This window comes from Spea bombifrons, chromosome 7 (genome assembly GCF_027358695.1).
Source record: "Spea bombifrons isolate aSpeBom1 chromosome 7, aSpeBom1.2.pri, whole genome shotgun sequence".
Classification (NCBI taxonomy): domain Eukaryota; kingdom Metazoa; phylum Chordata; class Amphibia; order Anura; family Pelobatidae; genus Spea; species Spea bombifrons.
Window position 1 is genome coordinate 20678393 of NC_071093.1, and position 27185 is coordinate 20705577.

The 27185-nt window shown below is 41.6% G+C and overlaps 2 protein-coding genes across 4 annotated transcripts in view; one reads left to right on the top strand and one right to left on the bottom strand.

Moving 5' to 3' along the window:
* BZW1 (basic leucine zipper and W2 domains 1) overlaps positions 1 to 27185 on the top strand; it is a 245153-nt gene that overhangs the window by 109819 nt on the left and 108149 nt on the right. The gene's annotated exons all lie outside the window — the stretch shown is intronic.
* ORC2 (origin recognition complex subunit 2) overlaps positions 1 to 27185 on the bottom strand; it is a 113108-nt gene that overhangs the window by 16076 nt on the left and 69847 nt on the right. For all 3 annotated transcript variants that reach the window (XM_053472268.1, XM_053472265.1, XM_053472267.1), the window contains one exon: positions 14762 to 14858. In XM_053472268.1, the coding sequence (XP_053328243.1) occupies positions 14762 to 14858 (97 nt within the window). The remainder of the gene's footprint in view (positions 1 to 14761; positions 14859 to 27185) is intronic.

Here is a 27185-nt window from a genome sequence, read left to right on the forward strand (position 1 = left end):
AGAAAGGCAAACTTGTTGTCCTCCGTTTCGGATGTCACAGAGTCCAGGCTTCAAACTTCGTAGCAGCGCTACCACAAAGAAACGCCGTCTTAGTCCTCTGATCCACTTCCGTAATGCTACTCCTCCTCCCGATGTCGTCAACACGCACTACGCGTTTCGCTTATCGCTTCATCTGGTGCATGCACTTGACGCTCTGCCTACTGGTTTATAAAGCAGCCGGTCTATCCAAATTGGTGTAGGGCCGCTGAGGAAATCAAACAGCTGATGCCAATAATGTGTTTCAGGTGAGTATTCACTATGGTTCCTTTAATTTAACCCCTATGTATATGTCCTATATGCATATACAAATTCTCTTAAAAATCCATATAAAAATGACATACAATAAATGCATATAAAACCCCCACATAGGTTAATCCATATAGTTATATATACATTGGAATTTATACATATAAATTGGAACATAAGTTTAGATATAAATACAATTTAACGAAAAAGGAACAAATGGCACTAAAGGAATTACAAAGTGACGATACAATAATCATAAAACCAGCAGATAAGGGAGGGGGCATAGTTATCCTCTCTAAAGATGAATATGTGAAGGAGGCACTGCGACAGTTAACAGACAATGAGACCTATGTTAAACTAAATAAAGACCCCACAAATGAATATAAAAAGCTTTTAATTCGTCTATTAGAGAAGGGTTATGCTAAGGGTATCTTGGATAAGAAGGAATATGACTACTTGTCTATCACTTATCCTAGAATCCCAGTTTTTTATTTACTGCCGAAAATCCACAAAAACATTCAGAACCCTCCAGGCAGACCGATAGTGTCAGGTATAGGATCTTTAACATCAAGACTATCAGAATATATAGACCACTTACTACAACCTACAGTAGTTTTGCAGAAATCTTACCTGAAAGATACAGGGGACATCTTACGGATTTTGAACGAAATAGAATGGCAACCCAACTACATCCTAGTAACGTGTGACGTAACTAGCTTGTATACTACTATAGATCACGCTAAAGGATGTGAAGCAGTCCGAAAGATTTTGGAGAAGGAGTCTGCATTTCAACAAGAACAAATAGATTTTATCATTGATGGGATCAGGTTCGTTCTGGAACATAATTATTTTTGGTTCCAGGATGATTTTTATCTCCAAATTAGAGGGACGGCTATGGGTACCAAATTTGCCCCGAGCTATGCCAATTTATTTATGACAGCCTGGGAAGAGACCTATATGTATGCGGGTAATGAGCTTGGGGCAAATTTGGTGACCTATAAGCGCTATATTGATGACCTGTTTTTTATTTGGAGTGGGGCGATTGACGAATTAAATATTTTTTTGGCTAGACTAAATGACAATCAATATGGGGTTCAATTGTCCTCTACATATACCGAAGAGAAGGTGGATTTTTTAGATTTGAGCATTTATGTAGAGAATTTTAGATTGAAAACTAGAACATTTTTTAAACAAGTAGACGTTAATAGCTACATTTTTTCAGATAGCTGTCACTACACCCCTTGGCTTAAGAATATCCCTAAAAGTCAATTTACAAGAATAAGAAGGAACTGTACAGATCAAGAACAGTACATTACACAAGCTACAATAGTTAGGGATTCTTTTATTGAGAAGAAATATGATCCACAATATCTGAATCATGTAATGAATGAGGTGGCCATAAGAGAACAAAAAGATATCCTATACCCCACATATAAAAGGAAAAGCCAACAAATGTCTAATAAGGTGCCTCTTATTTTGGATTATAACGGAGCAGGAGGGAAATTAAAGAAAATCATCAAACGACATTGGAACCTGCTACAAAAAGATCATGACTTAAGAGGTATATTAGAGGAACACCCTAATATAGTATTCAGGGGAGCACCTAAAATAAAGGATAAATTGGTGAAGAGTTACTTTAAGGAGAAAAAACAAATAGTTAATAAAGATAATTTTTTAACTAACACTAATGGTTTTTTCAAATGTGGACTTTGTTTGGCCTGCAGAACTGCAAAGAAGGGCAACAATAAGATAACCGAGTTTAAATCAAATAGCACAAACTATAAATATAATATTAAAAAACAAATTACTTGTCACTCTAAAAACGTGATATATTTACTGAGTTGTCCCTGTGGGCTACAATATGTGGGGCGCACGACGAGAGCCCTACACACTAGAGTAGAAGAACACCAGAGAAACATCAGAAATGGATACGATAAACATAGTGTTCCAATTCACTTTTTAACCCACCATAACCAAGATCCAAAAGATCTTGAATTTATTGGCATAACACAGGTTGGTAAATTTTGGAGAGGGGAGGATTTTATTAAGAAGTTGGGACAGCAGGAGATGGAATGGATGTTTAGACTTAAGACCTTGACTCCTAATGGGTTAAACAGTGATTTTGAATTGTGTAACTTTTTGTAATATGTATTCTTATCTATTTATTTATATTTATTCAGAACATTGTGGAGTTGAGAGGTGGAATTTTTGAATATCGATAGTCGGATTTCCATATGTATTTTTAAATATTTTATATTTTATAAACATAAGTATATTTGTATCTATTTTATATTTATTCTATGATTCCTGAGAACCCTGTATATATAACTATATGGATTAACCTATGTGGGGGTTTTATATGCATTTATTGTATGTCATTTTTATATGGATTTTTAAGAGAATTTGTATATGCATATAGGACATATACATAGGGGTTAAATTAAAGGAACCATAGTGAATACTCACCTGAAACACATTATTGGCATCAGCTGTTTGATTTCCTCAGCGGCCCTACACCAATTTGGATAGACCGGCTGCTTTATAAACCAGTAGGCAGAGCGTCAAGTGCATGCACCAGATGAAGCGATAAGCGAAACGCGTAGTGCGTGTTGACGACATCGGGAGGAGGAGTAGCATTACGGAAGTGGATCAGAGGACTAAGACGGCGTTTCTTTGTGGTAGCGCTGCTACGAAGTTTGAAGCCTGGACTCTGTGACATCCGAAACGGAGGACAACAAGTTTGCCTTTCTTTTATACATTAAAATTATCGTTTTTACCTACTCCCCTCCGCTGCCTACCTTCTTTATCTACAAGTACCAGTGTGGGATAAAGAAGCTCCTAAGGAGATCATCACACTCTATGTATGGGCATATTTATGCCCTTTAAATTGTAAGGGTCCGATCTGCTTAATAGCGTTTTTTTAAAAACGTACTTTGATATACTACACCATAATTTTTTTTCTTTTCTCTTCCTTTTATATATGAACCTTTTGGATACTGTGTGTGGGAACTCTCGCTGGAAGGGTATTTTTGTACATATTATTTTTGTGTTGCACATATAATTTACTCACTTATTATTTGGGTGCGCAGACACTTGTGTGGTTTTGATTGTATTTCATTTGGAACATTTTGGGGAGTTTGTTCCTGTGTTTTTGCAGCACCACTTCACCAGAAGGTGTAACATTTATATTTAATTAGAATATTGCGCTTCACTTTTTTTGTATTTTGAACACCTTGACTTGTCTACTGTTCATAAGCATATACTTTTATGGGTAATTTAAATTGGGGGCTTCCAAAATGTCCCAAATGGGATATGGGCCCCGCAAACCAATTTCTGAAAATTAGAAAATTGAAAACTGAAATGCCCATGTTCCAGTTTTGGCCTCATAGCTTCCTCAAAAAATGCATGAACCCTGCATGTGAGGCCTTGTTGGATTCAGGGGATGTTGTTGAACAAAATGCGGTGTCTTCTTCCACTGTTGCACTTATGGTGTGCAAGAAATGCAATGCAACATTGAAATGTATGTGATAAAAACGCAATAACATTTCCCTGTGAAGTTTGGCAGACATCAGTGAAGAAATAGCTGCCTGAAAACTGTCAAAATGACCCTAGTTGAACAACCTGACTTGTCTACTGTTCATAAACATATACTTGTATGGGGTAATTTACAGTGGGGGCTTCCAAAATGTCCCTAATGGCATATGGGCCCAGTAAACCAATTTCTGAAAATTCCAAAATTTGAAAACTAAAATGCGCATGTTCCAGTTTTGCCCTCATAGCTTCCTCAAAAAATGCATGAACCATGCATGTGAGACCTTGTTGGAACCGGGGGATGTTGGTGAACACAATTTGTTTTTTTTCTGCAGTTGCACATATTCTATACAAAATATAATATGAAATCTAAAGCAACATTGCAACATATGCAAAAAAAAAACACCCCACAAAAATATAAAAATACCTCAAAATTTGGCAGCAATTGGTTATAAAATCCCTGTTTGAAAAGTGTCAAAATGACCCTAGTTGTACACCTTGACTTATCTACTGTTCATAAACATATAATTAACCCTAAAGACTCATTCATAACTGCCCCTAAATTAACCCTACAGACCCCATCAACCATAACCGCCCCTAAATTAACCCTACAGACCCCATCAACCATAACTGCCCCTAAATTAACCCTAAAGACCCCATCAACAATAACTGCCCCTAAATTAACCCTAACAACCCCATCAATCATAACTGCCCCTAAATTAACCCCCATTCATTTTCAGCAGCCCAGATATGAATTTTATACTTACTGTGATATCAGGGAGGCAAGCCTGGGCTCAAATGTGCATAATGGGGGGGGGACAGGTTGGGAAAAGAAAACAAGAACTGCATTATTCTGACATTTTTTTTATTCCGCTGTTTGTTTATAACATCTTCTTTGAAAAATTTACATTTATTTTTTTATCCGATTGAGTAATCGAAAAAATAATCGCCCAACTAATCGATTATGAAAATAATCGTTAGTTGCAGCCCAAATATATATATAAGAAATATACACAGAAATAGACCCAAATAGTCATTTTATTATTTTGATCTGTGAGATTTTTACATTCGTATTTGTACGCTCCAACTAAGATTCTGTCAGATTTTTTAATTTGATGAATAACATCGACAAGATCATACGGGGAACTCTCCTGATTGGAGGCGACGTTAATTCTGTACTGAATGTCACCAGAGCGCATAAAGCTCTGGCATCGAGTAGATTTCAAGAAGTGTTGGCCTGATTTGATCTCTATGATTCATAAAAGCTATTATACCAAGAAGTCAGAGAAGATACCTTTTTTTCTAGGCCATATCTATCTTATTCAAGAATTATTTTCTTACTGATCCTATCTTATCCCATCCATGCGGTAGATTGAATTGGCATGGACTGATCATTAGGTTCTTATTCTTGATTTATCTTCCCCAGGAAGGGGGAAGTTAGGTCTTCCTGGGGACTAAAAAAGAAATGATTGAGGAATAAAACAAATATAGATATAAAACAAATGATCTCTAAAAACACTACATGGTGTGCATATATATGCGTAATATGGCATTTGATTAAACCGGGATTAGAATTAAAAAAGAATCACTGCCTCACACTGAACCAGCTGTACATGAACCTCTGCAAAGTTTCAAGATAGAATAAAGATAATCCTTCATTAAAGTTTGCTGAGCAAACCCCTGAATTAACCTTGAATATTAGAAAACCTTGATTACAAAAGCAAATGCAATATGGTTGTAAAATGCTAACAGGCTAAGGAAGTATACTGCTAGTTCAAGAATAGAGAAACAGATTTTTGAAGGTCAAACTAATATAAGCCCAAAACTTATAGGAATGACTTTTTAATAAGCCGTATTCTAAATTGTACAATCTTCCTAAAACCTCTAATGTGTTGGAAAGTTGCTTGCAGGATATAGACTTGCCTCATATTGATGAATAACAGTTGGAGGAATTGAATCAGCCTTTAGTGGGGTCTAACACCTCTTTTGACTAAAGGATGGAAAGGCCCCTGTCCCAGACAGTTGTTCAATAATATGAAACAAAAAGGATCCCCACAAAGATATTGCAGGCTACAATAACACCAATACCTAAACAGGGCACTTTCAATGTTAAAAGCCGGCAAATTACCTACCAATTGTCACGACACAGCGTAGGAAGGAGACACCGAAGTCAGGTAGGACTGGTAAAGGATGGTCCAGAGAGCCGAGGTCAGGATACTGGAGAACAGGAATGTCGTGGAAATAGCTGAGGTCAGGATACCGGAGAGCAGGAATGTCGTGGGATAGCCAAGGTCAGGATATCGGAGAGCAGAAATGCCGTGGGATAAGCCGAGGTCAATAACAGAAAAACAAATGGAACGCGTACTGAGATAGGCACTACCGAGATAGGCACGACCATCAGAAAGCAATGGCTGTAAGTCTGAGAGTCTCTTAAATAGGTACAGGAGTTTTGGCAATAATTAGAGATTTCCTGCCAAATATTCAAAGTGCTGTTACGTCACTTCCTCCGCGGCCATCTTGCGTGTGACGTATGCGTAATCTCCCAGTATAAGCCAATGTAGTTCCTGCCACTAGTTGGCGTGAAGAGGAGTGAATCCGGACACCGGAGCAGGACCTGTCTCCCGGCTGCGGCTGCCGGGAACGCAGCATGGAGGAGGGAGGTCTCCCTCGCGGCAGAGGGTCTCCCCCTTCTTCGCGGCAGTTGCGGCTGCTGAGTAGAGGTGGGGGGTCTCCCCCTTCTTCGTGGCGGCTGCTGTGTGGACGCGGGAGGTCCTCCTCTCCCTCGTGTTGGCTGTGGTTGTCGTGCAGAGGGGGGGGTCTCCCCTTCTTCACAGTGGCTGCTGGTCCGAAGTGGGGGGTCTCCCCCTTCTTCGCTGCGGTTGCCGATCGTAGGATGCCAGGTATGTGACAGTACCCCTCCTCAAAGGGGCGACCTCAGGGCGACCCCTGCCAGGGCAACGCCGACCTCTAGCGAGAAACACGCGCACGAGATGAGGAGCATGAAATCGAGCCTCAGGAACCCAGGAATGATCCTCTGGACCACGTCCCTTCCAATCGACCAGGTATTGGAGACTCCCTTGTTGCCTGCGACAGTCCAGGATAGCTTGAGGAATACGCCCGGAAGCATCTCCGGCAGAAGTCTCCAAGGCAGAGGGTCTAGTAGTAGAAAAACGATTGCAGACCAGCGGCTTCAGTAGAGAGACACGAAACACTCGAGGAATGCGGAGTGTTCTGGGCAGAGAAAGTTCATAGGCTACAGGATTCACCCGGCGGATAATAGGAAAATGACCGATCAAACGTCGCACTAGCTTCATGCTGGGCACTCTGAGAACACCTCTTGTTGGCCTGGAGTTCCTGTCGCCCACCAGCCAGCTCCAAAGCCCTCCGCACCGAAGCCCTAGTAGACTGGATATTAGCCAGCCGCTCCTCCAGCGCTGGGTCAGGAGAATTTGGAAATGCTCCAGGGAAGGGTTGCGGGTGAAGACCGTAAACGCAGTAGAAGGCGAACTCTCCCGTAGACTCCTGTACAGCATTGTTACGAGCAAACTCCGCTAAGGGTAACAAGTCAACCCAATCGTCCTGATGGTGGTTGATAAAGATGCGCGGATATTGCTCAAGATGTTGGTTAGCCCTCTCCGCTGCACCGTTAGACTGTGTATGATACGCAGAAGAGAATGCCAGGGTGACACCCAAGGCTCTCGTAAACTCACGCCAAAAACGTGCAATGAATTGAGTACCACGGTCGGACACAATCTCGGTGGGAACTCCATGAAGACGGACGATCTCACACAGGAATATGTCCGCCAGTGGAGAAGCCGTGGGAAGTCTCCTCAGGGGTATCATGCGGGCCATCTTCGAGAAACGATCAATGATCATCAGGATTACAGTATATCCCTTGGAGTTGGGTAGGTCAACAATAAAGTCCATGGCAATGTGAGTCCAGGGCATCGAAGGACGAGGCAATGGATGAAGCAACCCAGCGGGGTGTCTCCTGAAACACTTGTTGGCAGCGCACTTGACACAGGAGCGAACGAACAGGAAAGTATCCTTAGTCCATTCTGGCCACCAAAACGTCCTGGACACGAGGTCCTTGGTGCGCGCTAGCCCCGGGTGTCCCGCTGTTCTAGAACCATAAGACAGACGAAGCACACGGGTGTGAAGGTGTGCGGGAACAAATAGTTTACCAGCCGGCAAGGAGGCTGGAGCTCGGGGGTTGTAATCAAGAAACGCGGTCCATTAAGGGGGTACGGCAACGGAGGTGCAGAGCAGCGAGGTCCTTGGTAGTCGGTACAATAGGCTCAGGCGCACGGCTCTCCTCCTCTGGGAATGCATGCATCCGGGAGAGGGCGTCAGCCTTGACATTCTTGGAACCCGGACGATAAGTCAAAACAAACGGAAATGGGGAGAGAAATAAGGCCCATCTGGCCTGTTGAGGGTTAAGACACTTGGCGGTTTCAATATACTGTAGATTCTTGTGATCCGTCAGAATCAACGTGGGAATTTGTACGCCCTCCAGAAGATGACGCCACTCCTCCAGAGCGAGGATGACAGCCAGAAGTTCCTTGTTCCCGATATCATAGTTCCTCTCTGTTGGGGAGAATCTCCTGGAGAAGTAACCGCATGGATGGAGTGGACCACTGTAAGAAACCCTTTGCGACAGAACAGCACCAATCCTGGATTCGGATGTGTCGACCTCTAGAACAAACGGTAGTTGAGGATCAGGGTGACGTAAAACAGGAGCGGTGGTAAATTTGGTCTTGAGTCGGGAGAAGGCAGAAATGGCCTAAGAAGACCATTCCAGGGTATTGGCCCCCTTTTTAGTAAGAGCCGTCAAAGGAGCAGCGATCTTGGAGTAGTCGCGGCTGAAATGTCTATAATAATTAGCGAAACCCAAAAATCGCTGCAGGGGTTTCAAGCTCAGTGGTTGTGGCCAGTCTCTAATGGCTTGTACCTTGGATGGATCCATCTCAAACCCTGTGGGCGTAATGACGTATCCCAGAAACGTGACTTTGCAAACCTTAAACGCACATTTCTCGAGTTTGGCATATAGTCCATGGAGCCGCAATCTGGACAAAACGCGAGCAACATGAGTACGGTGTGACTGCAAATCTGGAGAGTAGATAAAAATGTCGTCCAGATACACCACGACAAACTGTTGGAGAAAGTCTCTAAGGCAATCATTAATGAATTCTTGGAAGACCGCTGGGGCATTGCACAACCCGAACATAAGAGGTAGCAGCAGGAGAAAACTGTTCTGTAAAGTGTGTAGTAGGTCTTCCACCCCTGTCGTGTATCCTCACACTCCCACGTTGTACTTGTCTTTCGCAGAGGCGAAGACCAATTTGAGAAAGTCTAGGTCCGTAGGTAAATCTCTGGCAGAAGTTTCATCTTTGAGGGTCTCTGAAAGTCCATTAAGGAAGGCAGCCACTAATGCCTCGTTAGTCCAGTCACTTCTACCATCAGGGTCCGGAATGCAATAGCGTACTCCAGGAGCGGACGGGAACCCTGATGGATGGTAAAAAGCGAAGTTGAACCAGTGGTTCTTCTCCCCGGAACATCGAATACGGCTCGTAGGCTTGAGACAAATTCAGCATAGGAGCACACCGTAGAAGCATTTCTTTCCCAGAGCATCAAAGCCCATTCTCTATCCATAAGAAGCGAAATTATGTATCCCACCTTCGCACGCTCAGTAGGGAAGGCATACAGAGACAGTTCAAAATATATCTCGCACTGGTTCAAAAAACCTCGACAAGTTGCAGGGTCACCATTTTAGCATTGCGGTGGAGGCAGGTGAGCTGGAACCGTAGTTACTGGCACAGGCGGAGGTGTAGGAGCCGCCACTGGTTGAGGTGCCCGTTGCACAGGATCAGTACGCTGAAGCAAAGTTTGGAGGGCTTGAGCAAATCGATCCAGCCGGTGATCCATTTCATTGAGTCGAGCATCCGTGGACCCTTGTTGTCCCACCGAAGCGGGTCTCATGATGGCCTTCTGATTCTGTCACGACACAGCGTAGGAAGGAGACACCAAAGTCAGCTAGGACTGGTAAAGGATAGTCCAGAGAGCCGAGGTCAGGATACCGGAGAACAGGAATGTCGTGGAAATAGCCGAGGTCAGGATACTGGAGAGCAGGAACGTCGTGGGATAGCTGAGGTCATGATACCGGAGAGCAGGAATGTCGTGGGATAAGCCGAGGTCAATAACAGAAAAACAACTGGAATGCCTACTGAGATAGGCACTACCGAGATAGGCACGACCATCAGAAGGCAATGGCTGTAAGTCTGAGAGTCTCTTAAATACGCACAGGAGTTTTGGCACTAATTATAGATTTCCCGCCAAATATTCAAAGTGCCGTTACGTCACTTCTTCTGCAGCCATATTTAGTGTGACGTATGCATAATCTCCCAGTATAAGCCGATGTAATTCCTGCCGGTGCCACTAGGTGGCATGAAGAGGAGCGAGTCCGGACACCGGAGCAGGACCTGTCTCCCAGCTGTGGCTGCCGGGAAAGCAGCATGGAGGAGGGAGGTCTCCCTCGTCGTCGCGGCAGCTGCTGCTGCTGAATAGAGGTGGGGGTCTCCCCCTTCTTCGCGGCTGTGTGGACGCGGGAGGTCCTCCTCTCCCTCGTGGCGGCTGTGGTTGTTGTGCAGAGGCAGGGGGTCTCCTCCTGCCTCGCGGCAGCTGCGGTTGCCGATCGGAGGATGCCAGGTATGTGACGCCAATCTCCTTTATTAACTCTGATATTAAAATATACTCTGCCGTAATTGCTAATCATATGAATCGCCATTATTCCCAATCTGATACATTATGACCAAATTGGACAGTCGTTTTGCTTGTAATAATAGTGTGAGATTACCCAATGTTTTAAACATTGTGGTGAAAAGTAGAACCCCCCACCCCAACTTGTTTGGCTATTATGAGGCAAATAGTATCTTGTATGCATTTAAATGGAAAGTAAGTTGGTACAGGACAGAAAGTAGTGCTGAATAGCCTTACTGTTCTATGCTTCAATCGAAAAAAACTAAAGCTGATTCTGATTCAATAATTTTTAAATACGTAAAAACCAAATGGAATTGTCATCAGGCCGTTTTAGATTTAACGGAAGGAACCAGAGTTTTTATCAACTTCAAGGCACATCCCTTGCCAGTGAAGGAATGCTTTTCCTACCTTAGAATAAAAAAAATATTTATTGCACCATAGAGTAGAAGTGGAAAAGAATATCAAACATAAAGAAATTAAAGAACTAGGATGATCTCTAAAATTTATTAAACGGAACAGAAAGGAAGCTCTAGTAAACCTACCGCATAAAAATAATGGGAAAAAGTGATAGGCAGGTCCTTGGACAATGCTCAATGGATTAAGTAAATGAATGAGGTAAAGAAAAGAATATTTTGGGTATGCATATGAAATTTTTTTTTAGATGGTATTTAAAAACTTTATATGAAATCACATGAAATTAATCCCGCTCATACTAATTTGCCTTGGCACTGTGCCTCACTGGAGCGGCGTTTGTTTTTACATGTATGGTGGGATTGTTCTAAAATAAGGCCCATTTGGAACATATAATTTCATAATATAGTGTTGATTACAGGTAATGAGGCAATGAAGGCCCCTGAGCTGGCATTATTTCATTTTAATATGCATACACCTCCAAATATGAAAAAAAAAACTAGTACTATTATTACTGGAGCGTAAAATTATGATTGGCGCCAAACTAATTCTCCTAGTCGGGATAATGTTGTTTCTCAAATGAAAAGTCAGTATCAGATGGAAAAGGGAGCAGCTTTTCAACAAAGTAATTAGATTTGAAGAAATGTTGTTCCCTTGGACTAGTCTGTTCCCTACATCATGGTCAGGCTGAATTTGGGCCCTGAGCATTCTAGTGAGTGTTTTAAGATTGGTCCCCCCTTTCCCAACATATCTGGCCTCACATGTTCAAGTGTTTTTTTTATGAATTATCAAACTGTGATTGAAGTATAAACTGAAAATGTAATAAAACTGAAAAGAAAAAAAATCTGCACAGCCCCTTCCCTTGACCTCTCTCTGACTTTGCACCCTCACATACACTGAACTGTTCTTCCTCTCACATTATAGTAGGGCTGCAACTTTATTTTAATAATCGATTAGTTGGCCGATTATTTTTTCGATTAATCGATTAATCGGATAAAAAAAATGAATGTAAATTTTTCATTTATTTAAAATAATTTACTAAACAAATGATGTTAAATACAAACAGCAGAATAAAAAAAACCTTGATAATACATTTCTTGTCTTTATTTCCCAACCAGCCCCCCAATATATGCACATTTGAGCCCAGGCTTGCTACGCTGCCTCCCAGACATGCCATGCTGCCCCCCCACATATGCCACGCTGCCTCCCACATATAACACACCACGCTGCCTCCCACATCTGCCACTCCACTCTACCCCCCACATGCCACTGTGCCTGATACGCCTTATACCCCCTGAAACACCACTCCATCCTCCCCAGACATGCCACCATGCCCTCCCCACATATGCCACGCCATGCTGCCTCCCACATCTGCCACTCCACAATGCCTCCCACATATGTCACGCTGCCTCCCACATCTGCCACTCCACGCTGCCTCCCACATCTGCCACTCCACGCTGCCTCCCACATCTGCCACTGTGCTTGATACGCCTTATATCCCCTGATACCCCACTCCATCCTCCCCAGACATGCCACCCTGCCTCCCAGACATGCCACTTCTCTACCCCCAGATATGCCACTCTACCCCCAGATATGCCTTATACACCCTGATACACCACTCCGTCCTCCCCAGACATGCCACACTGCCCTCCCCACATATGCCTTATATACTGTATATGCCTTATACCCCCAGATATGTCACTTCACTGCCCCCAGGATTTAGATTCCCCTTAATTAACCCTAAACTCCCCATTAACCATAACTGCCCCTAAATTAACCCTTAACACCCCCTTAACCACAGCATCCCCTAAATTAACCCTAAAGACCCCATCAACCACAGCATCCCCTAAATTAACCCTAAACACACCATTAACCACAACTGCCTCAAATTAACCCCAAACACCCCATTAACCACAGCTGCTCCTAAATTAACCCTAAACACCCTATTAACATAACTGCCCCTAAATTAACCCTAAACACCCAATTAACCATAACTGCCCCTAAATTAACCCTAAACACCCCACTAACCATAACTGCCCCTAAATTAACCCCCACCTCCCCTAACTTTCAGTAGCCCAAATATATATATATATTACATACATATATACACATATATATATATATATATATATATATATACACACATACACATTATATATATATATATATATATACATATACTTACAGTTAGATGAGTGTCACAGCCATGTGGTTCTGGCCTGGAGAAGGAAGGGGCGGGGCCAGTTGTCACAGTGATTACAGGGAGGGGGAGTAAGTAGGAGGAGCTGCTGCTGTGAGACGGTGAGTCAGACTAAACGGATTATATAATGAGGGGGATTTTTCAGAAAAACCCCTCATTTTATAATCGATAATAATCGATTCAACTAATCGATAATGAAATTCGTTGCCAACGAATTTCATTATCGATTATTATCGATTTTATCGATTAGTTGTTGCAGCCCTACATTATAGCAATTCTCTGGTCACTGCTGATGTCTTCAATCTCTCCCTCTCTTTTGGATCCCATCCTCCTTGAAGCATGCTACAATGAAAAATCCTGAAAAAGCCCTCCCTGGACCCGACTGACCTGTCCAACTACTGTCCCATGATTCTTGAGGAAACTGTATACACCCAAATAAGTTTCTTGACTCCAACTCTTTACTTGACCCACCTTAATCTGGATTCTACAAAGACCACTTTTACTTTACCTTAAACTATCAATGATCTACTCACTGCTAAATTTGAGGGCCACTATTCTATGCTAATTCTACTGGACCTGTCTGCTGTTTTTGACACTGTGGATCATCCTCTTCTCTGTCAAACCGTGATCTCTCTCCTGCTTCACATCCCACCTTTATCATCTCCCTCTCCAGTAACACTTACCCTCCCAGTGGGTGTACCCCAAGGCTTAGTTATAGGAACCCTTCTATTCTCACTTTACACAATCTTCATTGGCAAACCAATCTCAACCTTTGGCTTTCAATACCACCTGCATGCCGATGATCTATGTATTATCTGCTCATCTCTCGCTCGCTCTAAGATTGTGTAACTGCATTGCTTCTGTCTTTTACTGTATGTCTGCAAGATTTCTAAAACTCATTCTCTCCAAAAACAAACTTCTTGTCTTCTCTCCCTCTAATATCTATCCTTTAATAGTTTGCCTCAATAAAAATGGTGTAATCATCTCTCATCCCTTCACGCTTGCTACATTGGTGTCACCCTTGACTTTGACCTCTCATTTGACCTCCCCCACATCCAGTCTGCCTCAAAGAACTGTCATCTCCATCGAAAAAAATATTGCCTACATTCCTCTCTTCCTAATACACGATGCTCCTAAAACTCTTGCTCATGCCCTCATTATCTCAAGCCTACACTACTGTAATCCTGTTTTAACTGGTCTCTCTCATACCTGTCTAGCCCATCTACAATTCACAATAAACACTGCTGCCAGACTTATCTTCCGCATCTATCACTTTACTAATTCCTCTTCCCTGTGTCAGACTGCCGATGGGCTTCATTAATTTCAAATTCCTGACTCCTAACTGGTCTCTTCACTCATCCAATGATATATCTCAAGGGCTGCCCCAATCCTCAGGAATGCCCTCTCCCAGCCTATTCATCTTTCCTCTGCCTTTGTTACTTTACAAAATCCCTCTAGACATTTCTGTAAGTCAAAATGTTATGCTATATACTATTTGTTAAGTCCCATTTACCCATTCTTACAGCACTTCAAAATATAGACGCTATAGAAAGCTATAAAAAAATGCTATAGACATACCATCTTTAAACTTCTGCACAATGAAATTCATTTGGTCCAGAAGGCTTCGAAAGGTCCCTGTATGATCTAATGCTGCTTCTGTGATGGAGTTTAAAATCTAAAAGTGATAACAGATAACATTTATATATTTATCACTGTCACAATATATACATATATATATATATATATACACACACACATTATCTATATATATATATATATATATATATATATATATATATATATATATATATATATATATATATATATATATGTATATATATATATATATATGTATATATATATATATATATATATATATATATATGTATATATATATATATATATATATATGTATATATATATATATATATATATATGTATATATACACACATACACACACAAAAATTCACACACACTAGTGGATATGCCCATCATTTTAAAATTACACTTTTTTTTCTTCTCCCAGGAAGAAGCAGTGGGAAGTGCAACATAGGTCAGGGATAAACAATACCCTTCTTTCACATCTCCTCCCAGGTAGCATGACCAACAACTACACCCGTGACAAGGCCTTTATATGTATGTATGTATGTATGTATACGTACGTGTATATATATTACATGCATACATACATACATACATACATACACACACACACACATCACACTGAACAATAACATTATGACTAACATTTAGGAACATAATGTTAAACAGAACGCTGAAAAGACATGTTATATATTTATGATTTACATGTGGTAATTATGTATCCCAATATGTACTTCTCTTAACAATTGTCACTGTTTATACTCTTGGCAACTGTAACTGGTTATACTCTTATAAATAAAAAAAAAAAACAATAACATTATGACCACTGACAGGTGAACTGAATAACATTGATAATCTTGTCATGGCACCTGTCATTGGTTGGGGTATATTATGCAACAAGTGAACATATCATCCTACAAGTTGAGTGTTAGAAGCAGGGAAAATAGGCAAACGTAAGGATCTGAGCGACTTTGACAAAGGGCCAAATTGTGATGGCTAGATGACTGGGTCAGAGCATCTCCAAAACTGCCGCTCTTTTGGGGTGTTTCCGGTCTGCAGTGGTCAGTACCTTTGAAAAGTTAATGTCAGTTTTGATAGAAAAGTGTCAGAACACACCGTGCATCCCAGTTTGTGGCGTATGGGGCTGCGTAGCCATACATCAGTCAGGGTGTCCACGCTGATCCCTGTCCACTGCTGAAAGCGCCTACAATGGGCATGTGAGCATAATTACTGGACCACGGAGCAATGAAGGAAGGCAAGCTGGCGGAGGCAGTGTGATGCTTTGTCCAATGTTCTGCTGGGAAACCTTGGGTCCTGCCATACATGTGGATGCTACTTTGACACACACCATCTACCTAAGCATAGTTGCAGCCCATGCTCACCCATGCTCAGGCATGCACTAATGGCACTGGTCTCATTCAGCAGGTTAATGTACCCTGTCACATAGCAAAAATGGTTCTGGAATGGTTTGAAGAACAAAACAATGAATGCAAGGTGTTGACTCGGCCTCCAAATTCCCAGATCTCAATCCAATCGAGCATCTGTGGGATTTGCTGGACAAACAAGTCCGATCCATGGAGGCCCAAACTTGTGACTTACAGGACTTAAAATTTAACGATATAAAATATTAAAGATATTACAACTATCCTGCAGAGGTCTAATGGAGTCCATGCCTCAACGGGTCAGGGTGTTTTGGTGGCAAAAGGGGGACTTACACAACATTAGCCAGGTGGTCATAATGTTATGGTTGATGGGTGTATATTAGCACACACGCTATATATATATATATATATATATATATATATATATATATATATATATATATATATTGTGACACAATACCCCTTCACTTTGGTACTCTGTCCGGGAATCTTTACTTACACGCAGTCTTCCAGGCTGCAGAGACGGCTCAGACACGAGGAGGATAAAATAAAAAGGCTGGGCCTGTTTTATTTTGTCACCACAGGCATTACAGGAAATACATAAATCAAAACAAAAGCCTTGCTCTCGTAAGCACTACCTAATACAGGATTCTCAACCTAACTACAGTTGGGCGGCTTATCCGTTCCAACAAACAAAATTGCATGTAATATTGGCAGCACTCAGTATTTTAGCCTGTCTCTGTCTCTGTCTCTCTCAGATCAGGAGGCTACTTAACTGCCTCTCCAATTAATTACTAGATACAGGTGAGTGTTTAGGAGCGTAACCGTGAATCTCCGGACTGGATTTCCACCTGCTGGTCTTCTGCTGCTCACAAAATGTGGAGTGGAGCACTGGCCCGCCCTACTCTCCAGGTGCTCCGCCCCAGGGACCCAAAATACACAAATAACAACAGACATCAATAATTCCATTATTAACAAGACATCTCCCTGGGGCTGGTAAAAACTATTGAGGGTAACCACCCTGCAAAATATAAGGGGATATATACACTCCCTCCATTATCATCCCCTGCTTACATATATATATGTATGTATATATATATATATATATATATATATATATGTATGTATATATATATATATATATATATATATATATATATCGTATTTGCTCGATTATAAGACGACCCTGATTATAAGACGACCCCCCAAAATCTGAATATTAACTTAGGAAAAAAAGAAAAAGCCTGAATATAAGACGACCCCAAAGGAAAAATGTTTTACCAGTAAATGTTAATTCATGTAAACTATTTTTTTTCATAAAAGCTATGATTGAGAAAAATACTTTTTTTGTTTTTATTTCTTGTATTTTCCAACCTGTCCCCCAGTTACGCACATCTGCCCCCAGGCATGCCACTCCAATATGGCACTGTGGCCCATGATATGCCTTTTAACCCTCTATATGCCACTGTGCCCCATGGTATGCCTTTTGACCCCCTATGTGCCACTCTGCCTCCAGAAATGCCTTATACCCCTATATCCCATTCTGGCATTTAGGGGGTTAAAATGCATATTATGGGGCAGAGTGGCATATTGGGAGGTATAAGGCATTTCAGGAGGCAGAGTGGCATTAAGGGAGTTAAAAGGCATTGTATAGAGCACTCTGCCTCCAGAAATGCCTTATACCCCTATATGCCACTTTGGCATTTAGGGGGTTAAAAGGCATATTATGGGGCAGAGTGCCATTATAGGGAGGTATAAGGCATTTCAGGAGGCAGAGTGCTCTATTAAATGCCCCCTTAACGCCACTCCAGAAATGCCCTATGCCCCCATTTAACACACACACACCCTATACCCCCATTTAACTAACACACACACACACACACTCTCTCTCTCTCTCTCTCTCTCTCTCCCCTCTCTTACCGGTGCTTCCAGCCGGGGCAGCGGGTTGACGTCGCATTCCGCTGCAGCCGGAAGGAGGTGGAGTTGGCAGCGGGGGTTTGTATGCATCCGTCGCGTATACTTTCCCCGGCTGTCAGAGATCAGAGTTCCCCGCACCGGTGCGGGGAGCTCTGATCTCTGACAGTCGGGGAAGGTCTACGCGACGGACGCAGACAACCCCCGCTGCTAGCCACACCTCCTTCCGGCTGCAGCGGACGTTGTCTACGCGGATCGTAGACGTTAACCCGCTGCCCCGGCAACACAGCAGGAAGCACCGGTAAGTGTGTGTATGATGGGGGGTGGTGAGACAGGAGGATCCAGGTCCCCTGCAGCGGTGCGGGGGATCTGGATCTTAGTCTCCTAATCAGAAAAAAACCTCGTCTTATAATCGAGCAAATACGGTATATATATATATATATATATATATATATATATATATATATATATATATATATATATATATATATATATATATATATATATACACACACACACACACACACACACTATACTATATATATCCATTTTTGCTGTAACAGGATCCATTCTTCTAGGATGGCTTATCACAACATTCTGGAGTATGTCTTTAGAATTTGTGAGGTCAGACACTGATGTTGAATAAGAAGGCCAGGCTCCAAATCGGCATTCCAATTCATCCCAAGGTGTTTAACACAGAAGTGAGTGATCCTACAGAGGTCACGCATTCAGCAGCCCCACCGCTGTGGATGTGCGTGGTCCAGTGCTTTAGTCATATAGTGCATATGGATTCTTCCACTTCACAATAATAGCACAATGGACCGGGGCAGACCTAGCTGAGGAAAAAATTCAAACTGACTGTGCCAGATTTAGTCATTAAATCATTTTAAAGCCATTCTACTGCCAGTGTTTGTCTATTGAGACATCATGTCTATGTTCTTGAATTGTATGTATGGGTGTGGGTGAAACATCCAAGTCAATTAGGAGGGGAGTCCAGATATTTTGGTCATATATCTATATACTGTTTATCTGGGGTAAGGTTGTCACAATCAGACCTCACTCCTCAGGAGGTACAGACTCCTTGTTCAACCTTGGCTGTTCAGGTAAGTGACTGGACTTTTACAGCTTTTACAAGCAGCCTGTCTTCCCAGGTTAGCATAGTCTTCTAGACTGCCTGAAGAGTTAGGAGGAAGAGTTCTCTACTTAGTGGACTATTTGACCTGTACAAAACTCCTTTCAATAGTTGCACCCTAGACCCTCATGCTGGCTTCAGTCATAATGACCACCTATGAAGGTTCTGCCCACGACATACCCTGACGCATTCAACTACTTCTGTAACCACCTAAAAGACAAATTTACTGGGGTAGGAATCTGTAATTCACTTTCCAGGAAATTAAAATAAAAAAGTTTGGCAATTTTATTAGGAGGGGCACAAACAAAACAAATGAAAACTAATCAGAGAGATTCAAATTTTCACTTGCATTTCATTGTTTTTTCCACAGCTCTGCTTCTCGTCTTGCCTCTTTTTGTTCTTGGTCTTTGTTCTTGGTCCACTTCTCCCCCTTTGTGGAGAGACCAGAATAATGCAGACGAATCCGCAGAGAGAGGTGAAGAAACACTTCTTTCTCCGCAGATCCGTCTGTCATTCTGGCTTCTTGGAGTACTTCCGCAAAAGTTAAGAGCCACAGTGTGTCCCTCTGCGTTTTTATAGAAGTGGTGCTGGAGGCCAGGTTAATGGAGCAGTCCTCTGTCAAAGCGACATCAAGCTTGGTAAAGGGTATTTAGACTTTTCCAAACTGCTGCTCTATAAAATTTGTTCAGTGGAGGGCTGGCTTTCGGGTGTGCGACCTGTGATCTATGCCTGTAATTTAGGGGGTTTTATCTATACCTTTAATGATGAGTTTTTATGTGAATTCCAATTGATCTATACCCACAAAGCTGGGTTTGTGTGTTATTCTGTTGATTCATATCTGCTATGCTATGTTACCATTATTTATGTATACCTGCAAATACAGAGTTTGTATGTCTTGTTCAGTTGATCAATACCTGCAATGCAGTTTCCATGTGTTTTTTTGATCTATACCATCAATGCTGAGTTTACATGTGATTTCCAGTTGACCTATATTTTTTGGTGTAGGAAAAAGGGAGTGATTGCATGCTAGGGAGCGTGGAGCAGGGCCCAATTTTTTCAATATAAAATTAATTGGCAACAGGGTCTTTTATATATATCTATATATATTGTAAGCAGGGGCTAATATTTTTATATATATATATCGACATCGGCAGCAGGGGCTAATATTTATATATATTGGCAGTAGGGTCTAATACTAAAGAATGAAAACTGCCAGTTCAGCTGTTAGTTTGAAATCATATTTCAATCATGGTCTTGACTTCAAAGAGATAAGTCCATATTATGTAGTAAAAAATAAATGTCTAATGCATATATATAAAAAAAAAAATTATAATAAAAAAAAATTCATCAACTTCCATGAGACTGTCATAGCTAGGGTGACCGCATTTTTTCTGCCATTCAGGGACACACTATGTAGCGCATTATATATTATATATACATAATATATCTCCTTGTACACAGATATTGTTGTTCTCTTTTTTTACGTATATATTACTGAACTGCATTAAACACCCTGCTGTGTACATGTGTCAAGTATAATACACCTTTGGTGTGATCATAAGGTTCAATCAGGTAGTGCAGCCTACTGTTCTGTTTGCTGTATGCTTTATAATAGAAATTTGAAAGCCCATCCAGATCAGGGGCTTTTTTTTTCTTCTAACAGTGAGCTAGCCTTGTTCCCTTTGAGCAATATAATTGCTTCAACCTACACAGAGCTATTTTATTAAGTTCAGCTTGCTTGTACCTTGTTAATTTCAGCTGAAACTTTTTTTGGTGTAATTTATTTTCTCTCTCTCTCTGGTGGCTAGTGATGTTTGTAAAGCTGCCATTTCCTAGACTTTTTCAACCTAGAGCAAAGCTGAACCAGGCCAAATAGTCATGAGAAACGTTTGGGGTCTGCTTTTACATCAATTGCCTATTGCTATTTGTTGTGGACATGGATTGCATCGTCCATTATTAGTGATTCACGTCGCAATTTCTGTATCTCCCTTTGGATAAACCACTCCCCTAACTGTGGCATACATTACAATACTAATTAGTTATATTGTTTAAGAAGTGCCTTACCTCTACCACCAGGTAGCACTAGAGAGTGAGTGATGTGTACACCTATTGTTTATCTAAGACTATAGATAATGGCTACCTACATGAAAAGCCATGTGGGCTATGCCAGGAACAATGGGATATCAGGAACTCCAGGAAGAAGGAGGAGGAGCAGAGGAGACTGGAAGGAGAAGAAGGAAGCAGTAAGGCAGAAGCTAAGGGAGCTGCAAAAGTTTGCCAGAGAAAAAGCATGAAATAGAAAGCTGCTCTTCCATCTTGGGCTAGTTAAGTGCCAAGAAGCTATGACTAGTTTAGTGCCTAGTATTGTAACTAAGAATTAGAAAACAACTACTGAAAGAATCCTTTAAAGTCTTCTATATGATCCTGGTATCTAGAGCCATTTTGGAAACTGAACACCAAAGGAGTCATTTGATATGCTGATACTCTTTGAAGCTAAGTACATATGTTACTACAATGTTATTAGAATATAATTGTTGACTGTCTGTAACTTTGTTATGGTAACCTTTTTCGATATATTGTTTTTTACCGCTAGAGGTATTAATAAAGTACCCTATTTGCTCGATTATAAGACGACCCTGATTATAAGACGACCCCCCAAAATTTAAATATTAATTTAGGAAAAAAACAAAAAGCCTGAATATAAGACTACCCTATAGGAAAAAAAGTTTTACTAGTAAATATTAATTCATGTAAAAAAAAATTCATATTTAATAAAAGCTATGATTGAGAAAAATATATATATTTTTATTTCCTTTTATTTGCCAACCTGCCCCTCCCCAGTTATGCACATCTGCCCCCAAGGTTGCCACTCTGCCCCCAGAAATGCCTTAATCCCCCTTTATTTGCCACTCTGCCCCATTATGTGCCTTTTAACCCTCTATATGCCACTCTGCCTCCAGAAATGTCTTATGCCCTCCTATATGCCACTCTGCCCCATGATATGCCTTTTAACCCCCTATATGCCACAGTGGCATATAGGGGGTTAAAAGGTATTTCTGGAGGTATATATATATATATATATATATATATATATATATATATATCTATATATCTATATACACTGCTAACAGCAATCAAACTCCTATCAAGCCAAGGCAGCCAGTACATGCAGGAACCTGGGGATGTTAGAAGTGTGATTACAGCCTCCCTATGCCATGCTACCACCCCCCCCCCCCTTACACATCCATGCTATCACACACACACTCATTCACAAACATTTAAATACTCATTCATTCCATTAATCACACATACACACACACTCAAACCCCCCACCCCCTTACCTGAACTGCAGATCTCCCACTCGCAGACTTCTGCAGGGGCCCGGCTGTGCGAGCAACTTCTCGGGCCTCGCCCCCAGAGGAAGGAGGGGGGGGGGCAGAATTATGTGACACTCTGCTAGCTTCCTGCTGCTAATAGAAGAGACGCTGCTCGGGACCAAAGCACCGGTAAGCAGCCTGGCCCCAGCAGACATTTCTTTGAGGTCTAATTAGAAGACGACCTCGATTATAAGACGAGGGGTATTTTTCAGAGCATTTGCTCTGAAAAAAACCTTGTCTTATAATCGAGCAAATACGGTATATCATTATATATCATAACATCTGTTGGTATTCGTCTTTACATAATTTAACTGTATTCCTGAATCAAATTTATTGTTGTATTGTTAGATGTGTTTTGTCCAAATTGTGTATTTAAATATTAAGCATAATTTTGCATAAAACAGGCCACGGCCACAACAATTGGCGTAGTCGGCAGGATACAGTAAAGATTATTAATGAGAATACCGTGTATTTACTGTGCATTTATCGCATAAAGTTACAGATTTGTATGTTTACGCTCTAGTGCTCTAAAGCCATGTGTTCGTGTGTTTAAACTCCAGTGCATAACCCCTATATTACAGTACAGAGTCTAGTGCATAGAACTCGCTTGTAATAGTGTGTAAAGATGTTCAGAACACTCAAACAGAAAGCAGCTGTAGCAGGGCAAGAAAGATCAAAATATGGAACAATTCCTGTATGGGCAGAATTTAGTAGTTGGAAAGCCATTGCTGAGGAACTGATAAAATATGCAGCTCCAGTCTATCCTGATGCTGGTACTGAACTTGATGCGCAGGCGTTATGTTTAGATCTACGAGTTTACTCCAAGAAAGAGCGGAAAGCCGCTGCCACCACAGGCTGGATAGTTGTGCAGGCCCTTAGCCGCGAGGTGCAGAAAAATGAAGCATTAAAGAAAGAGTTGCAGGAAGTCAAAGATTCCTTAGTTATGACCAAAGAATGTATGCGTAGTAATGCGTGCCATGTGGCTGCTCTAGAAGAGAAATGTACTAACTTAGTGGTAAGCAAGATAAAGTGCAGGAGGTTGCAGAGATGTAGAAAACTAGAGCCTGTAAGTAAGGTGCGAGCAATGGTTGCAGATCCCACATGGGATGCTGCAGAGACTCTCCGGTCATCCGATGATACGTATGTGTCCTTTTCTGAAGATGATAATAAAACTGGACCGGCGACAGGCCTGTCCTATCATTATACAACAGCAGAAAAGGAGAATACACTGCGACCAAGATAGGGAGCATGGTTGGAGAAATGGTGCACGTGATGAGATGAAGGAAGTGGTAAAGAGTTACACACATATGGAGTTCATTGAGCTGGCTAAGACACATAAACAGCAAGTGGGTGAAAATGTGGGCGAGTGGTTACTACGCATGTGGGATGGAGGAGCTGACAGTGTGCTGTTGAGTGCAAGAGAAGCCATAAGAATGGGGCAGCTGACATTGAATCTACAGCTCATGCAGGCATTACGGAGGGTGAGAGAGATTAGGGGGAACTTTTCATTGGTAGACATGGTTCGACATGCTTTATTACAAGTTTATCCATCACACTCAGATATTGAGCCATAGACCCCATGGGTAACAATTAAGGATGCCATAAATCATGTAAGGATTATGGGTTGTGTTGCAGGATTGAACAAGGATAATTGGGAAGGCCCTGATATGGAGGATTTTACAGCTAGCATGCGGTCAAAGCTTCTAAAGACTGCACCGCCAGATCTAAAAGTTCCCCTGCTATCTCTGCTTTATGGCATGGGAAACAATAGAAAAATACACCATGTAACCACCCTATTGGCTGAGATAGAAGAGTTAAACATGGAAACCAAAGAGACTAAGAGTGTTTATACAGCAGAAAAGGCTAGAGTGAAGTTTTCAGCGCAAAAGTCGGATGGGAATCCGAGTAGGATGACTAGAAGGCAAATGTGGCATGACTTGTTACAGAATTGTGTACCCAGAGAAGAGATAAATGGTATTCCTACCGCAGAGATGTTTAAAAAGTGGAAATCGGTAGTGAGAAGGCTTAGGCAGGTACACAAAGTTGCTTACAACCCTTGTAGTATTAGCGGGTCACTGACAAAGACTTCTCCACATTTAAACATACATACCAATGTACATTTAGAAGAGCCACCCCTACCTAATGATAAAGATGACAGCACGATTAACAGGGCCATGACCTCCCCATTATTACAAGATGATGTGCTTCCAGTGCTACATGTGGCAACAGTATCCACTAGAGATCGGTACCAACAGGTTGCTGGGGGGAGGGATAAGGCAAGGAAACAGAATGGGGTATGGATAAGGGGGGCAGGAACTAAAGAAGTGTTGCAGGACAGCCCTTTGACAATTGAAGTCCCTGCAGGTGTTTTAACTCTTTCCAAATTTGCAAGTCAGAAGTCAGGGGTTAATCATTTGAAACGGGACAGTACGGAAACTATTAGTGAGGGGTGTTTGTTTTTGTGCGTCCCTAGTAAAAACCACTTAAGGGGACATGTAAAACCTGTAAATGTTTCTTCCCCAGCCATGCCGGTTTGCCATGTGCAGAATCGACAGCCTGGAGGACAGAAAAGAGGTAGAAATTGACCAGCTGACAGCTCTATTAACACGTTTGTCTTGCCTGTTTTAAAAGTCGGATGACTCTGGGTTGACTGCTGACGATCTGGATGTGGATGCAGCAGCACCATTAGTGAGTGCTGCGGTTCAGAGTAAGTCAATGCAGATGAATGTATATGTAAACAGGCAGACTGCCTGCCCGCTGGGATTGAATAAGCGAATGCTCTCTCTTTAATTCTCATTGCACCAGTGGTGAACAAACAAGTTGGCTCTGTCTGGAAGAAGAAATTGTATCCATACATGTAGTGCATCAAGACACAGTGGACTGAGTATATTTGAGCATAGTGCAAGAACAATTAACAGTGGCGGATTATCATCAACCAAGATTGCCAGCCACACAGAATACATTGTAATTCCGTACTCCTGCAGCTGCAAACCTGTTAAAAAACGGCTCACAGAACAAGTGAATTTACTCAGAGAAAGAGAATGGCTGAAGAGGGTGGCTGCACAAAGTAGCCCTAAAGAAAATGATGGGCAGATTTAGGCAGTTCAGCTGTGGAGACTGAATACCTAGAGGTGGATTGAATTGCCAGAAGAGTTGTGGCTTGTTGTGGATCCAGCAAGAAGAGACTGTTAAAAGAATTCAAGAAAGAACCAAAAGAGATGAACGTTTGCATTTATGGACTTTTGTATTATCCAATTACCACTAAGCATATAGTGGTTCCTTGCCTACCACCTAAAGCTACTAGGATGGTAGAGTGGTGTAAAGAGTTTTTAGGAGAGCTCATTCGAGTACTGTCCCCAGTAGTGATAGAGAGTGGGAAAGGGTTTGCAACCATTATTCTTTAGTAAAGTACTGACTACAAAATATTATAGTGTGGGAATTTGGGTTGAAGAGGATGTCAGAGTATGAAACATGAGGGGTTGATGTAAAGAAATGAAACATTGATGTTTGCTTTGTGGAAGAGGGTTGTATTGTTTTCAGAACCCCAGGAACTGAATTGGATTAGAAATCCGTTTGGATATCCAAATCAGCCCTGGTAGTATAAGGATGACCGAGGGATAATGCTATTATAGGAAGATATTAATGGAGGTTACTAGGCTTTAGGCAGGAAGGCAGCAAATGTACTGTTGTGCACGATTTGTAGTGCAATGATAAGTATGATGCTTCACACTTATTTTCTCTCTAGCAGATTGGTGTCCTTTTTAAGAGATCCTGGCTTTCTATTGAGGATAAGACACGTCATGCAGCAGAGAGCATGGAGTTCCACTTCCAGGGATTTTATTGGAATTGCTGTCTTGACAGGATCAAGATCGATCAAGATGAGTGTCACACGAGGGAAAGATTCAGTTGGACAATCTTTTGGGAATAACATTTAGGGTTATTATAACTGTTATGTTTTCTATATGTGTGTATGTACAAGATATATGTGAAATGAGTGCCATAGTGGGGGGGGGATTACTTTCTGGAGAGATAAATTTATGTATCATTGCTATATGATGTGAATCAAGAGGTGGAATGTTGTGGACATGGATTGCATCGTCCATTATTAGTGATTCACGTCACAGACGCAATTTCTGTATCTCTCTTTGGATAAACCACTCCCCTAACTGTGGCATACATTACAATACCAATTAGTTCTATTGTTTAAGAAGTGCCTTACCTCTACCACCAGGTAGCACTAGAGTGTGAGTGATGTGTACATCTATTGTTTATCTAAGACTATAGATAATGGCTACCTACATGAAAAGCCATGTGGGCTATGCCAGGAACAATGGGATATCAGGAACTCCAGGAAGAAGGAGGAAGAGCAGAGTAGACTGAAAGGAGAAGAAGGAAGCAGTAAGGCAGAAGCTAAGGGAGCTGCAAAAGTTTGCCAGAGAAAACACATTAAATAGAAAGCTGCTCTTCCATCTTGGGCTAGTTAAGTGCCAAGAAGCTAGGACTGGTTTAGTGCCTAGTATTGTAACTAAGAATTAGAAAACAACTACTGAAAGAATCCTTTAAAGTCTTCTATATGATCCTGGTATCTAGAGCC